At 39.5% G+C, this 17741-nt stretch overlaps 1 protein-coding gene across 1 annotated transcript in view; it reads right to left on the bottom strand.

Moving 5' to 3' along the window:
- The window catches only part of FEZ2 (fasciculation and elongation protein zeta 2), a 76064-nt gene that overhangs the window by 39038 nt on the left and 19285 nt on the right, over window positions 1-17741 (bottom strand). Inside the window, exons 3-5 of the mRNA XM_007945084.1 lie at window positions 8924-9040; window positions 6398-6539; window positions 4009-4277 (exon numbers count right to left, since the gene is read on the bottom strand). Coding sequence (XP_007943275.1) covers window positions 4009-4277; window positions 6398-6539; window positions 8924-9040 — 528 coding nt within the window. The remainder of the gene's footprint in view (window positions 1-4008; window positions 4278-6397; window positions 6540-8923; window positions 9041-17741) is intronic.

The following is a 17741-nucleotide window of genomic DNA, read 5'->3' as shown; positions in this document are numbered from 1 at the left end:
TAGACCAATTAGCAGTTACTCAGGGTGCATGCTTGTCTTCCATATATTATTTCACTTAATTCCTCCAAATCTCAGAGTAGTGTGTACTGGGTGGCAGGATTAGGATTCAAACAGCTCTTCATCAATATACTAGTCTCCATAGGTATGGCACATGGCATAAAGACTCAAGGTCATGTAGAAATATAGAGCTGCTAGTCTGGCTTCCATTCATACATTTATTCAACAAAAATCTGTAAGGTACTTAGTATTGGACCTAAGGATATCATCAAAAAAATAAAGTCAAATCCCCTTTCCTTAAAGTACTAACATAGAGACAACCATTGCAATATGGTAAGAGAGTGCTAACAGAAATACCTGAAGGAATAACTCCAAAAGAGCAAGAGAGTGCTCAATTCTGCATTGGGGGAAGAGTCATTAGGGAAGGTCCTAAACAACAGAAGACAATACTCGATAATAATTTGAAAGGATGAGTTTAAAAAAAAAAAAATACCCAAGTGGACAGAAGGCAGGAAAGGAAAGTCTTCCAGGCAAAGGGAGTAGCATACACAGATGCACCAAAGATCTAAAACAGTATGGTCAGGTTCAAGAAATCTATGTAGGTCACCTAACCGATTAATACACAGTGCCCCTCCACCATCCCTCTGCTCCTCCAGATGCTACAAAAGAGAACACAGGAGATATAAACTTTCCTGCTGTCTTTAGTCTCATTTCCCAAAGAAAGGATCTACTACTCCAACCTCCCCTACAACCTGTGGGTTGAAAGGACAGGCAGCCCTCTTTTACTGAGCACAGGAGCAGCAATATAGGGACCACCCTCTCTAACTCAGTGCCCCAAAAGCAATACTCTCGACCATCCCACCCTCAGGATTTTGTTTACTTGGTGGCATTTTTTTACTGCCTGAAATTATGTTATCTACTCATTTTTTTATTTGTTTATAACCTGTCTCCTCCTGAGAATATAAGCTCCATGAGGCCTTATTTGTTTTATTTGCTATTGCATCTTGAATATTACCTGCCATGAAGAAAACACTCAATAAATATCTTCTGGGTGAATGAATTTCATTTTATCTTACCCAACAGGTAACAGATTACCTCAAAATTAAAACTCAAATCAAGATAACATTTTATTTTCATAAGATATTCAATATATTTTTTTAATATTTAATGTTTTCAAATTCTAAGGACATTTTTCTAATGCTCTAAATAACAACCCTAAGCTACAATTTTTTTTTCTTTTCAGTAAAAGCTTAAAACAAAATATGTACAAAAAATTAATCCCAAATAGAATTTAATTCTACTCCTAGCCAGATATTTCATGAGAATAAGAGAACAAGCTGGCATTAACAATAAAGTATTACTCCAACTACATATGCATGTTTTTGTTTCTATGAATCTATCCATTCCATGATTAAGAAAAAAATGTCCAAGACCTGCTAATGAGACAAAATGTCTAAGGAAGGCCAAAAAAGAAGGAAAGAAAAATGACTGATGTTATTAGAAAAACAAGTATTACATGACATCCATATGAAAACAGACGATATTCTGACAAAACGTAATGCAATGCACTGCCATTGAGTTGGATCTATTCTAACAGAGGTCACCATTTATTAAATTAGTATCGCTGATGATAGCTAACTCACAGATAGCAGGCTACATGAAATAATTGGGACGGCAATATCTTTACAGAAGAATCCCTGGTGGCAAATGGTTAAAATACGCGTCAGCTGTAAACTGAAAGGTTCAAATCTACCAGCTGCTCCACAGGAGAAAGATGTGGAAGTCTGCTTCCATAAAGACTGCAGCCTTGAAAACCCTATGGGGCCATTCTACTGTCTTATAGGTTTGTTATGAGTTGGAATTGACTTAAGGGCAATGGGTTTGTATTTTCATTTTTTTGTTTGTTTGTTTTAATATTTTTTCAGATCCATTTATTCAACCAGCCATTTAACCTTAGAATGCTGTTGAGTCATCTATCACTATTTCTGTCACTGGGTGGTGCAAACGGTTAAGCACTCAACTACTAACTGAAAGGCTGAGCCCACCCAGAGGCACCTTGGAAGAAAAGGCTGGCAATCTGCTTCCAAAAGGTCAAAACCATGAAAACCTTATGATGGAGCACAGTTCTACTGTGAAGAATCAGAACCAACTTCTCGGCCACTGCTTTGGTCTTGGTACTACTGTGTCCAGAATGACAGGTTTCAGGGACATAGGTGAGGAAGTCTTTCTCTAGCATTTTAAAAGATACAAGGAACTAGGTAGTACCACAGCTTAGTAATGCCATCACTGACATGATTAAAGGCTTGGACACGGATGGTAGATCAGGATTCAAGAAGCAACTTCATGAGTAGAAATATTCTGAAAAAATTTACTGTTGCAATGAATGTCTTTTAAGACAAAATAATGAGAGTTCAATTTGACCTAATGCTTCCATGCCAAATCTGTTTCTCAAGACAAACATCATGAAAAATTACACATGGAGCCAATCTACCAATTTTTTTTTTTTTTTCCAAATAGGAGTTAAGAAAGAAGCCTTTAAAGCCCTCTAAGGACAAATTTATGCTCCTTGGCCAAGTTTTAACACCAATAAATGGAAGACTTGCATGAAATCCCTACAGTAGATATCCAGAAATTACCAACTGTGCTACAACTTTTTAACTAAGCATTTTATTTATTCACACTCATGTAATGAGACAATTTCCTTACAGGTGAAATTTTTTACAATATGAGATGTAAACATAAAATTATTTAATCAATATGGTCATTTCTTAAGAATATTTGGTACCTCATATCTGAGAACTCTTTCAAAGTCGATTTATAAGCTACAGTCTTTCTAACTCTGTACAAATGGACATTACCCTAAGAAAATTTCAGTTGATTCATGGGCCATAATTGAAAGATGAATGTGCTAAATGGTGAGATTTTTTTTGTCTGTATTAAGCCTTCCCTGATGGTCCAGCAACCAAAAACCACATTCTTTTTCTAGGAGTCATCAGAAAATCCGGTAATAAGGCCTATTTCACTGGTATTCTTCAGAAAAAAAATAAGATTTAACCAGAAACAAAATTTATATCTTTGTAAATCTTAATTAGTCAGTTTGTGGATTTTCTATCAGCAGGCTTTCAATACTATGAACTAAAAAAAAAAAATTCCCTTAATAAAAATGGGAACCAACCATCTTATCTAAAAATAATAGTGGCTTTCTTGCTCAACAAGTTTAATAAATTCAGCTTGTATCATCGAAATAAATAAAAATAAAACTGGCATTTCTTCACATACAAACAAAATCAAGGTGGCAATATACAAAGCCTCAATTGATCAAAGAAAAATGCAATGGCCATAAGATCAATAAAGAAATGAATCTCATATAAACAACAGTTAACGCTTATGATGAAGTCTAATCTAATTAAATAAAGCAGAAAACAAAAATCTATATATGAAGGATCAAAGATTTAAAGATTCTAAACTTGTTTTCAACAGCCAGTAATATTCTGGTCTGCCCAACCCTAGGCCAAACAGCTTACGTCATGCCACTTCACTGATAGGTTAGGAGGAACCCAATTATAAATCAATCTGTGCTTTTAGGATCAGCACAGTTCTGCTACCTCTAAAGCAGCCCCCTTTTAATTTATTTCATAACAGTAAGAAAGAGCAAAAAGAAAATGACTTGTAGTCTACCAGTCAAACATAAATAATAACACTATTAACATTCTGATGTACTGAAAATGGGTACCTGCTTAAGCATCTTTTCCCTAACATATCCTTTTCTTTGCCTCCTCTTCCTTCTACTTACTTCCCTCCTATGCATGCCAATACTGCATTCTCCTGAAAATCCTCATACACCTCAGCAAGATAACACCTTCTGAGGTAGCTAAAAGCAGTGGTATTCCTGGACAGAACCCCTTCAGTGTTGTGGTAACAGCACGTGTGTGGCCTGGCGGGCCCGTGTCTGGTGCAGCATCCCCGACAGACCGTTTCCAGTGGCGACACCTCCTGAGAAACGTAACTTACTGTGCCAGGCATATGACTCCTCTCGTGCTTGCCATTCTGAGAGCTGCTGTTTTTGAGCTTCTTCTTCTTTTTGGCTGTTTCTTTGTGCTCTTTCTGTTTGTTTTGCACTTCAATAAGAACAGAAATGAAGCTGTTTTTCACTTCCTTCTCAAACTCCAATTCATCTCGCAGTGCCAACTGCTGCACCAGCTCTTCAGAGTAATCCTTAATGGCGGTCTCGATTTCTTCCAGGAGTTCATTTAATTCAGACTCTGAGAGCTTTTTCACTCCTGTGACCAGAAACAAAACACAGCAGACACTAGGATAAAAATGCTGCAAGGGAGCACAACCAGATGTTTTATGCCAAAGAGCAAAACTCATATTCTAAGCAATTAAATAGACTGCTCGTGATCTCCTTAGGATCCAAACTCCTCTGGGGCAGGTCTGAGTAGAGGCAGGTGGGCAAAGTCACTTCTCAAATGACTGAGAAGAAAAATATAACAAAATTGTTCACTTGTCTAAATCAATCATTCCATGAACAGTACTTCAGCCAAGACTGAAAATGCTTGTACAAGAAAAGAACAAACACAAAAGCAGGGGGAGAGTACAGAAACTACCTGCTGATAAGAAACTGTAAGCAATTCAGTAGGGTTCTGGCATGTTTCTGAAGAGAGAAGGGGTTAGATTGAAAGAATTAAATAGAATCAGTATATAATCACATGTGGCCCAAGGTGAGAATCTTTGTTCGAGATGAGGAAAACAAAAGAAAAAAATATCCCAAGACTCCGTTTCAGCTTTTTCTCATACATCCCCTGACATGAGGAATCCTTGGGTGGCACAAATAGTTGGATGTTCAAGTCCACCCAGATTGTCTTGGAAGGAAGACCTGGGAACCTACTTCTGACAGGTCACAACCACTAGAAACCCTATGGAGCACAATTCAACTCTGACACACCTGGGGTTGCCATGAGTCGGAACTGATTCAACTACAACCGGTTTGTGGGTTTTTTTCCCCCTCTTTCTCTCCCTCGCATGAAAGATAGAGACTCAACGTTCAGTCCAAATCTACAGCACTATGGTCAAATCAGACCATCCAGAAGGTTTCAGCCCATCTGACTTTCCATGGGATGAAACGAAGCCACACAAATTAAAGTGGGACTGGAACAACCCAAAGGGACTGCAGACCAAACTCCAGACCTCTGGTTATGTCACAGAGATGAAACTCGTGATATAATGAGTTGAGCAGATAAGAACCCCATCACTGTCTACTCAAGGCAAGACCAGTCATATGGCAAAGATGAGATGCACACTCAGTAAGCAGGCTCAGGATTATCATGGGCTGGTCACAGTAATTCAGAAACTTTTCATGATAACCAATTGTGCAACTTTTATGGTTCATTATTCTCCTAGACATCAAACAGATCCATGGTTCCTAAAATTCCTCACAGTAGTACAGAAGTCAACCATTTGTACAAGTAGGAATTATGACAGATTAGACTCAACCACTCAGTATTTTCAACAAATAATTAACTAGCTACCATTGAGTTAATTAACTGTGAGTTAATCACAATTCACAGTGACCCAATGAGCATCAGATTAAAACTGTGCTCCAGAGCAAAAAAAAAAGGGGGGGTAGAACCAGATTTGCTGGTCTGATAGAGCCTGGTAGAACCACTGAGACTATGGCCCCTAGCTGCCCATCAGGTCTGGAATTGAACCCACACCTGTGGCTTCCAGCCAAACAAAATACAGGCATATGAGGTGAACATTTACCTGAGGTAGATACACTCCTTGGAAAGAACAATCATGGGAGAAAGAAGGGCTGCTTATGCACAGGGAGACAGCTCAGGGGGCAGGAGTGCATGGAGGGATGGACTCAGGGAAGAGGCAACTATCAGGAGGAAGTGGGAGGGGAGCTGTTGCGCTGGAGTAGATTGTGGTCAATGTCATGAGACAAAGTGTATGTGAACTGCTGTATGGAAAATGAATTCGCTCTGTAAATTTTCACCCAAATCACAATTAAAAAGAAAAAACAAACTGTGCTCCAGAGGGTTTTCTGTTGCTGCTTCTCCTAAATTAGGTCACCAGGTCTTTCTTCTGAGGCATCTCTGGGTAGACTCGAGCCTCCAATCTTTCAGATACAGCCAAGCACATTAACTGTCTGCACAACCCAGGGACTTCAACAAATAACGACTGAGTACCCTTCTACACTATGCACTGGGATAGGTAACAAGGTTAAAGGTGAAGAACATGCAGTCCCTGAGCAATGACAAAACTATTCCCAGAGTATTTTTCAAGGGCTAGGGAAGGGTATAGTCTGTGAGAATCAAAGCTCTCTGGAGATACTATGAGTATATGTTCAATAAATACAGCAAACACAAAAAGCATTGCTTTAAGTAGGTTTTCTTACTCTCTTCATAACTGCTCATACTAGATCGCTTAAGGGTCTGAATTTCCTGGGAAAGCATTGAAAGCCGGTCGGACTGTGTGAGGGTTTCTTCATCTTCTGGGTCTGGGGATTCCTGCATCATTTCTTCAATTTCTTCAATAACCTTCGAAAAAATACATACCACTGTTAATCAGCTATATATAGGAAAACCCATCTATCTGCAACATGGCATTCACCTGAGAGAACAGGAGTAAAAATGTGCTAAATTCTCTATTAATCAACAGTGTGCAGGAGCAGGTGTTCTGAACAATCAAAATTTTGATTGGAAGCGTGAACATGGTCTATCAGTTTTCAAAATAACTTAAACATACAATAAATACAAAATTAACCAGAATATGATTGAGCATGCCCACCAAGATTCAGTCAGCCCTACCAGATCTTGCAGTGTCTCAGAATTAAATAATGCTATAAGCATATACAGGATTTCCAGAACCAGATAGATCATAAAGTTCCACGTAAAAGAAAGCAAGTAACAGAAAGTTTACCATATACCCCATGCAAGTGCTTGATCTAAAGCTACTTAATCAAACTGACATAAAATTTAGAAAATGCAACAGTGTAAAAAACTTACACATAAAGCAAGAAATTACCTTTATGATGGCAAAACTTTCCTTTAACAGCAGAAAAAGAATTTCATGTATATTAATTCAGTGAAAGATAAAGGGATATTCATAAATTATTTGAAATGTAGATGCTTAAAGAGAAAAATAACTGCACAAAAGCGGGGATTTTTCATAAACACATCTGCCGCTTAAGCAATAAAGAGAACTACTATGATATGCACTGTTTCTGAACTCCTACAACAATATCTTATCCTGTTTTAGGACATAAAAGTGGAGAAGGATATAGAACTCAGAGAAAATTTAATGAAAAGTCAGAAAAATTACTCAATAGTTAGAAAGTAGGCCTTAAGAATGAAAAAAAAAAAAAACTATTAAAGAAAATACAATTAAATAAAGGAGTAAAATAGCATGAGCATATTTAATATGTTTTATGAATTAGCAAGCTTAACAGGTAACACTTATACTAAGGGGAAAAAGTAAATTTGATACAGGTGGGCTTATGTAAAGTAGGAGGAAACCAAAAACCAAACCCCCTGCCACTGAGTCTCACAGCAACCCTACAGGACAGAATAGAACTGCTCCACTGGGTTTCCAAGGCTGCAATCTTTGTAGGAGCAGACTGTCACATCTTTCGCCATGATGTAGATGGTGGATTTGAACTGTTGACCTTCCAGTTAGGAGTGAAGTGCTTAACTACGATGCCATCAGAGCTCCTTAATTAGGGGGAAGATTTTCCAAAATAGGCATTATTAAGTACAATGACACTCTGTGAGAGGCTGCAGAATCTTCTACAAGTCTTAAAAACAAGAATGGCTTATGGTACTATGGCAGATTTCTGAGGGGACAATGAACTTTGAGGGTCATTCTTTGCTTGGAATACCACCATGCCACACCTCAAGACACCACCCTGACCTATTACTACCTTGCTTTTTGCACTGCACCCTTTCCAGCCTGGAACAATCCAACCACAAATATAACTAAGCAGCATTCAAATGACACAGTGACAACAAAGGGGCATGCAATATTCTTCTTCCTGGTTTCTTTTAAATGTATTCTTCCCAAATTTGCCATAGTAAATATCCTCACTGGCCTTGCCTTTGCATCCTGAAAATATTGTTTAGTAGAATTCACAGTCCATGTGCCATGGAACATTTTATTTCAGAAAGAAGTTCTATCACATCATGACAACACAACAGAGATGGGAAGAGTATTCAAAAAATGAGAAAGCTGATTCAGCTAGTTTAAAATGAATGCAGGGTTGACATTATTAGCACATTGCACAGAACGAATAATGCTCACTTCTTCGTAGGGTAAACAACATGTACTTCTAATAAATGTTAATGATTTTTACCAAGGATTTTATAGAAAATTACAAATTTCTACACACGCACACAGTCATTTGCCCACATTTGGATAAATCTAAAGAAAAGTAGGAAATTCACTATCTCTTTTCTGCTTTTAGTTTAAGTAATAAGCTTCCCCTCGTGGCGTAGTGTCTGGCACTTGACTGCTAACCAGAAGGCTGGCAGTTCAAAACCACCAGCCACTCCTGAGAAGGAAGGTTGGGCAATCAATCTACTTCCATAGTGATACTGCTTCAGAAACCCAAGGAGGGGTTGCTATGAGTCGGAGATGACTCAACGGCACATTACACCACCACCACCACCACCAATAATCGCTGTCCTGTTTAACAATGCCTACTTTAGAAAATCTTTTTGACTCACATAATCCCACGTGCTTCAGATTACATACACCTTTTTTTTTTTTTTTTAATGAAAGAGTTACCTGTTAAGCCTATATAACCATAAAATATAAGAAAAATAAGTAAATTCTCACGACCCATCACTTATTACCACAATAACACACCCCTTTTTTTTTTAGCTCTAAGTTCCCTTTTCCTTTTGTGGAGGGGTCTTGCTTCTACCTGATCTGCAGTGAAGAGGGGCTCCTCACTGACACAGGAGACAATGATTGAGTGCATATCCAGCTGCTCTCGAAGTTCCTCATCATCTGATGTATCAAAGAACAAAGTGTCACTGATCTAAAAAGAAAATATGCACTGTTAAAATCAGGGCATTCTGATCATCACAAAGCCAGTCTCTAGGAAAAGGAGCCCATGGGTGATTTTCAAATCCAGCAATACAGAAAGAAAGCCCAGTATGAGTCCATTAGAGCTCCCTCTAATGCAATAACCAGAAAAGGTGATCCATTCATGGGATAAACATTTGCTGAGCACCTCCCATATGTGTAATGTATCTATAAACTACTAGGGACACAAGAGTCAAGAAGTCACTGTTCTACTGTTCTTCTACTCAAGGATCTCACACATTCATGTGGGGAAAACAAACAAAAAACTGGGCAATTTCAATGTACTGATCAAAATAAGTATTCTAACAAGAGAAGCACCCTGCCCAGAAGGGAGTAGGGGACAGCAGAGAAAGGAGTTGTGACACAGTGGGTATTAAGGATGTGTCCTGGTACTCATCCTGAAGGAGACTAGGGGGAAGGAGTGGACATTATAGTAAAAAATACAGCATGTAAAGTTGCCCACTGGGAGGAAGGGAGAAAAAGTCAACGGTAAAAGGAAATTATGGAGCATTCAAGGAACTCCAAGTACTTCATACGTTGGAAGAACAACTTTGGTGAATGGGGAGAAGAGGGTAGGCTGAGTTGGGAGGGAACAGCAGGAACTAAGAATAATAACCATCAGAGAAAAAGAAAAGAAAATAGGGAAAGGTATTCTCTTCTAAGTCAAAGGAAAATAGCCTTTGACTGAGAAGAGAGATTAGTTAATAAATTTCAAATAAACCAAAAAACCAAACCCACTGCCATCGAGTTGATTCTGACTCACAGCAATCCCCATTATGTTCCCGAGGCAGTAGATCTTTATGGAAGTAGATTGCCCAGTCTTCCTTCCACAGGGTGGCTGGTGGGTTTGACCTGCCAACCTTCTGGTTAGCAGACAGATGCCTTAGTCACTGTACCACTAGAGCTACAGATAAATAAGAACTATAAAAATAATGGTAACCTTGCCTAAAGCAGTTCTAATAGAATGGTGAAGGTGAAAAGGAATGGGTCAAAGATTGAACAAAAGACGGTAACACATACCACCACGGAATGTGGCTATGGAGGAGAAAGAGGAGCTCAGAAGATGACTGATGGGGACAGAAAGTAGTTATGACTCAAGAAGGGGCTGGTCAAGATAGGAGAGATGATTGAGCCTACTTAACTGGCAGTGAAAGGAAAATGCTGGTAGTGAGGGAAAAGCTGATGATAAAGGAGAAAAAGAGGGGCTCAGTAATATAATGAAATCTTTCTGAATAACAGGATAAAGTGATATGGGCAGGCAGGGAGGGATGCACTAGACTACAGGTAAGACAGTCTCATGGTTTCTATTTTCTCAGTGAAGGAGAAGAGATTTTCCCCTGAGAAAAAAGGTGAAGGTGATAGGGCAGGAGGTTTTAAGAGAACAGAAGGACCGAAATAGCCACTTTCTCTAGAGAAAGATGGCCAAGTGAATACAGCATTACAGGCCAAGCTTAGAATGCTGACCATAAATTCACAGAAGCATTAACCTGAATTGTATGATTTCCTCCAAAGATATCCAGCAGACTGTGTTTTGGAGCAGAGAAGCCAGACAACTGGAATGATCCAGGACTGGGGTATTGCTGGACAGGTGTGAGAGAAGAGTAATGGGCAATGATGTCAAGGATAATGGTGCCAAACAGATGAAGTGAAGGGTTATGATTTTAGACTGGAAAGAGAAAACTGCCAAGAGGAGGGGACTGATAACTAGACAGAACAAGGGTCAACTTCTGTTTAATCATGGTTTGGGAGAGAAAAGTTTCTCTTTGTTCTCTCCTAAAATTCTATTAAAATGATCATTTAAAAAAGGCATAAATCCCCTAAGACAAAAAGAGTAAGTGGGCAGATTATCAGCAGAAGAAAGATGTAAGCAGTATCCTAGAGACTAGATGTGACCAGTATGTCAACTTCCCAAACCAAAACCAGACCTGCCAAGGGAAAACAAAAAAAAAAAAAACAAGCCAAAAAAGGAGGGGGGGGGAACTCAAGTAGATACTTCACCAAGAAGGTTATTCAAATGGCCAACAAAACACATAAAAAACATGCTCAATGTCTTTAACCATTAGAGAGATGCAAATCAAAATCACAAGAAGATGTTACCTCACTCCAACTAGGACGGCTAAGATAAAAATAGAAAAATAACAAATACTGGTGAGGATATGGGGAACTGAAATCCTTATATACTGCTGGTGAAAATGCAAAATGGTACAAACACTGTGGAAAACAGTGTGGTAGTTCCTCAAAAAATTAAAAATAGAACTACCATATGCAACGCAAAATGCAACACACTGCCGTGGAGTCAGATCTGACTCATAGTGACCCCTCCTTGGGATTCCGAGGCAGTATCACTACAGAAGTAGTTTGCCCAACCCAAGGAGTGGCTGGGGGGTTTGAACTGCCAGCCTTCTGGTTAGCAGTCAAATGCCTTAGGCACTATGCGGCCCAGAGCTTCCAGAACTACCATATGACCCAGCAATTCCACTCCTAAGTATATACTCAAGGGACTTAAAAAGCAGTGACAACAAACAGGCATATGTACTCCAGTGTTGATTGCAGCACTATTCACTAACAGCCAAAAGGTGGAAATAAACTAAATAACAATCAATAGATGAATGGATAAATAAAATATACTACATGCATACAAAATATGGTACATACATACTCAGTCATAAAGAGAAATAAAGTCCTGATACAAGCTATAGCATGGATGAACTTTGAAGACATGCTGAGAGAAATGTCAAGTCATAAAAGGACAAGTATGATCCTACTTATAAGAAATGGTAAGAATATGCAAAGGCATAAAGAGCAAGGTGGCTACTAGGGGCAGGAAGGAGGCAAAAGGTGGAACCATGGTTTGGAAAGTAGTGAATATCTGTTTATGTTGTTGTTGTTGTTAGGTGCTGTCAAGTACATAGTAATCCTATATACAACAGAATGAAACACTGCCCAATCCTGTGACAACTTCATAATCCTTGCTATACCTGAGCCCATGGTTGCAGCCACTATGCCAATCCATCTCGTTGAGGGCCAGGCTCCTCTTATGTTGACCTTCCACTATACCTTTCTCCAGGGAATGGTCCCTTCTGACAACATGACCAAAGTAGGTGAGACGAAGTCTGGCCATTCTCGCTTCCAAGGAGCATTCTGGCAGCACTTCTCCCAGGACAGATTTGTTTGTTCTTTTAGCAGTCCACGGTACTTTCAGTATTCTTTGCCAACACCACAACTCAAAAGCATCAACTCTCCTTTGGTCTTCCTTGTTCATTATCCAGCTCTCACATGCATATGAGGCGACTGAAGATACCATGGGTTGGGTTAGGTGCACCTTAGTCTTCAAGGAGACATCTTTGCTCTTCAGCACTTGAAAGAGGTCTTTTGCTGCAGATTTACCCAGTTGTATACATCATCTGATGTGTTGACTGCTGCTTCCATTGGTGTTGACTGTGGAACCAAGAAATATGAAATCTTTAACAACTTCAATCTTTTCTCCATTTATTGTGAGAATGGTCCAGTTGTGAGGATTTTTGTTTCCTTTTTGTTAAGACATAATCCATACTGCAGACTGTAGTCTTTAATCTTTATCAGTAAGTGCTTCAAGTCATCCTCACTCTCAGCAAGCAAAGTTGTATCATCTGCATATTGCAGGTTGTTAATGAGTTTTCCTCCAATCCTGATGCCACAGTCTTCTTGATAGAGTCCAGCTTCTTGGATTATTTTCTCAACATACAGACTGAGTCATTAGGCTGAAAGGATACATCCCTGACACACTCCCACCCTGATTTTAAACTATGCAGTGTCCCCGTGTTCTGTCTGAACAACAGCCTCCTGGTCTATGTACAGGTTTCTGATGAGCACAATCAAGTGTTCTGGAATTCTCATTCTTCTCAATGTTACCCATAATTCGTTATGATCCACACAGTCAAATGCCTTTGCACAGTCAATAAAATACAAGTAAACATCTTTCTGGTATTCTTTGCTTTCAGCCACGATCCCTCTGACATCAGCAATGATATACCTCGTTCCATGTCCTCTTCTGAATCCAGCTTGCATTTCTGGAAGTTCTCTGTCAATATACTGCTGCAACTGTTTTTGAATTATCTTCAGCAAGATTTTACTTTCATGTGATATTAATGACATTGTTCGATAATTTCCACTTTCTGTGGAAGTACCTTTCTTTGGAATGGGTACAAATATGGATCTTTTTCAGTCAGTTGGCCAGGTAGCTGTCTTCCAAATTTCTTGGCATAGACAAGTAAGTGCCTCCAGCGTGGTATCCATTTGTTGAAACATCTCAGTGCATATACTGTCAATTCCTGGAGCCTTGTTCTTTGCCAATTCCTTCAGTGCAACTTCAACTTTTTCAAAATCATTGACTCTTGATCATATGCCACCTCCTAAAATGGATGAACATCGACCAATTCGTTTTGGTACAGTGACTGTGTGTATTCCTTCCATCTGGTGGATTTGTTTATGGTGATGGAAAATCTGGTATTGATTAAGAGAAATAGTTGTACAACATGATTAATGTAACTGATATCACTAAGTTATGTGTGTGAAAAAGGCTGAATTGGCAAATGTTGTGTTATACATTTTTTACAAAAAAAGGAAAAAAAAGAGAGCAAGTATAGCTGCTGATACTGTTAACATACAACCAAACACTTGATGGGATTTATATTCTTGGTTCAGAGGTTTGGGACATGGTTTCATGGAGCATTCCAGTCAATTGGCCTAATATTGTTTTCAGTGTTTCTATTCTATCTCTCTCTTCATTGTGCAGGGCTTAAGGTCTTAAAAGCTTATGAGCAGCCATCTAAGGTACAAGTGGTCATTATTTATCTGGAGTACCAGAGAAAGAAGGAGAGTAAGGAATAGAAGGGGAACCGGAATGCACATCTAATTGCTTCCATGAACAACTGCCTTCTTTGTCATAAGACTAAAAGAACTGAATGGTACCTGGCTACCATTACTGAGCATTTTGATCAAAGATGTTATAGATGAATTCTGATCAAAGTGGGAGAAATGTGGAACAGAATTTCAAATTCTCACGGAATGCAGACTTTTTGGTGCCACTGAGGTTGGAGGAAATACAGCACATTTCTCCCCAAAATACTGCCCTGAAGAAATCTTTAAACCTTATACCTAAACTATCCCTTGAAGTCATCTTTAAACTAAATAATGTTGTTGTTGTTGTTATGTACCGTCGACTCATAGTGACCCCTCCTTGGGTTTCCAAGGCAGTATCACTATGGAAGTAGATTGCCCCATCTTCCTTCTGAGGAGTAGCTAGTGGGTTTGAACCTCCAGCCTTCTGGTTAGCAGTCAAGTGCCTTAGGCAATACACTACCAGAGCTCCTAACCAAATAATAGTTTAGCTTAATTACTAAAGAATGTTTGCCTTAAGTATTTAACTCTTTGAGAGAATTATCCATATGAGATCAAACTGACAACAGCAACTAGAAAGGTTATACAATAAGCTTACAGGGCAATGAGTTTATGTTAATAGTAGTAAAATAATTTGGAAAAGGATAATGAGAAAAATGCTAAAACTTGAAAAATCTAACCAGTACCACTAAATTATACATGTAAAGCTGTTGAATTGTTACACATTTTATGTATATTTTCACCAAAACTTAACTAGAGAGACAATTAATTCATAGTATACCTAACTATTAATAGTGCTTATTACCTTTGTTGAGGGAATCAAGGGTTCCTTTCTGTTCTCTGTTGTACTGTTTAGTTGTTCTACATTAATAATCACATGGAGTACCTAGGTGGCACAAACTGCTAAGCTCCAACCAGAGGATGGAAGTTGAAATCCACCAGAGGTGCCTATATCCAAAAGATGACAACCACTGAAAGCTGTATGGAGCACAGTTCTGCTCTGACACACACAGGCACCACGTGTCAGAAGTGACTCAACAGCCAACTGGTTTGGCTTGGTTTTAGTAGTCAGACAAGATTTCTATTTTAAAATAAAAATAAATTGAGGAGAAGAAAAAAAAAGGAGGAACTGGGGCCACCAGTTAACTCTAATTGGGGATGAAATCAGAAAGAGAAAAAGACTACTTGAATGTCTGTAAAAGGGAAATAGGGGAATAGGATCTCTGTGTTCTCTATCCAAGTGAGTCTTCTCTCTACCACCCAGCAGAACACCGGGTTACTCTTTGGAATGGCTGGACTTGGGTTATTTAGATAGTTTGTGGGACAAGGAAGGGTATCGAAACATTATATAAAACCAAGTACAAAGTAAAAATGTGAAAAATAAACGTTGAGACCCACAGCCCCTTTTCTTCCCCTCAGCTTTTTGAACACTAGCAAGAGGCTAAAAGGACTCTCTTCTGAAGAAAACAACTAACCCAAGAGAATATACCTGTAGATGCTGTCATTTGAGGAGGTCCCACAATGAAATGACAGGACTAAGTCCAACCACTGCACAGTCATCAGGCGCCCAGCCCAGCTCACATTCAGAGTGCCTACCACCTTCTTTATTGTGTTAATCACAAACACCTATGGGCAGCCAAGAACTTCCAGACATCTGAGTACAATCTTCAGCATAAAAGACAGAGATCAACATAAGAAAGGAACTCCGAAGAAACGTGTAACTATAAGAGCAAAAGAAATTCCAAGAAGTCCTAGCAACATTAAAGGGAAATAAAAAAGAGATTATACCCAAGAAATATGAAGGATACTGTTGGGTTCCCCCCTACGGCAGGGCTTCCCCAACCCAAGTCAGGGATAACGCCACCCGAAATCACTCACGAAAGACGTCTCTTGATGCAAAAGCAGGAGGAGTTTATTCGAAGTTCCAGCGGGCTGGGGCTTGACTCATATCCCATGCAGGGGCAGAGGAGTGGAGCAGCCAGCAACAAAGTTACACAGTATTTAAAGGCAAAACTACAAGGGGGTGGTCAGAGAGAGAGTACAGCTGATTGGTAAGTTTAAGTTTGAATTCTCAGAGGGAGTACAAACGATTGGTAAGTTTAAGTTTGAATTCTCAGAGGGAGTACAAACGATTGGTAAGTTTAAGTTTGAATTCTCAGAGGGAGTACAAACGATTGGTAAGTTTAAGTTTGAATTCTCCAATTACATGGTATGGTTGAGTTCAGGGCTTAGTCATCCTTGCCTTGCCCCTGTTCCTGGAACTGGGGCCCGCCCTTTTGCTGGCCTTAATAGTGGCCTTTTATTGCAAAACTATATTAAGTATTACATTTCTAATTTCGTATTTACATTTTTAATTCCACAATACCATAAAAAAGTAAGATTTGGTGAGCAAAATATGATAGCAGAAATAAATACTAATCAATAGAAGTTTTAGAAATCAAAAGTCAGGAAATCACCCAGATTGTAGGAAAAAGAGGTGGAAAATGGAAGTGAAAACATACATAATGTATATATAAACATAAAGGCTGACAGTTCAAACCCACTAGCCACTCTTCGGAAGGAAGGGTGCGCAATCTACTTCTGTAATGATACCGCCTCGGAAACCCAATGAGGGGTCACTATGAGTCGGGTCCAATTCGACGGCACATAACAACAACAACATATGGGAGCTCTGGTGGCGTAGTAGCTAAGGCATTTGACTGCTGTACATATAAACATACTTTTATATATATATATATATATATACATATATATATATATATACACATACATATATATATATATGCACACACAAACCTACTCCTCACTTATCAATTGTTTCATTATCCAACATTTCACATCTGTAACAAAGGTAAAAAACCTACTTAAATCACCTTAAAGCCAGGTAAGAACCCATATGTTCTGAGTGAGAGTGCCTCCCTCCTGAACCTCAAGTCCCTGATCCCTCCTATCCTACCCCTCTTCCCAGTCTTAGATCAAAAAAAAAATGTCAGACATGGGGCCTTGGGCCATTAACCAGCACATGTTTTCCACAGCCCTGCTTGAATACCCAGCCAGTTCCACAGGCTGGTGGCTGTCCTGCCATCCAAGCAGAGCTACGGCTTTGGGCGGCAAGTCTGCAAGAAGGTGGGAGAGGGGCACAGACTTGAGTGGTCACTTCACCGCAGACCCAAAGATCCGCCATTTGCGGACTGACCTAAGGGTACTGGAGCAAGCCAGCGGTGGTCCCAGATGGGTGGGACATGTTGGTGTTTCCACAGAGAGCAAAAACTCCTTCTGGGTCAGCATAGGGGTAGGGTGAGTCCCCTTCTGACTGAAAATCCTGACACAATCCACTCACTGTGCCTGTGCTTTGAAATGACACAGGCCAACCTGCCTGCCTGAAGTAGAAAGTCATGAAGTGAAGTCATGGTGTGGAGACAATCAAGCTGCGGGTGGTGGCTGCAGGGGAGGGCTTCAGAAATGACTCCTGGACCCTGAGAAGCATTTGGTTGCTGGAATTTCCTGAAATACCAATTTTCACATAATGACCTGGTCTTTGGAACCTAATCATGCCGCATAAGTGATGAATGTGTATGTGTGTGTGTGTGTGTGTGTGGTGTGTGTGTAAGAAGCTCTGGTGGCACAGTGCTCAGCTGGTAACCAAAAAGGTTGGCAGTTCAAACTCACCAGCTAGCTGCTCCACAGAAGAAAGATGAGGCAATCTGTTTCCATAAAGATTTACAGCCTTAGAAAATCTATGGGACAGTTCTGCTCTATCCTATGGGATCATTATA

This window comes from Orycteropus afer, unplaced genomic scaffold (assembly GCF_000298275.1).
Source record: "Orycteropus afer afer isolate SDZICR_OR568_19922 unplaced genomic scaffold, OryAfe1.0 scaffold00131, whole genome shotgun sequence".
Lineage (NCBI taxonomy): Eukaryota > Metazoa > Chordata > Mammalia > Tubulidentata > Orycteropodidae > Orycteropus > Orycteropus afer.
The sequence above is the reverse complement of the archived record's forward strand: the minus strand, read 5'-3'. Positions and strand labels throughout refer to the sequence as shown.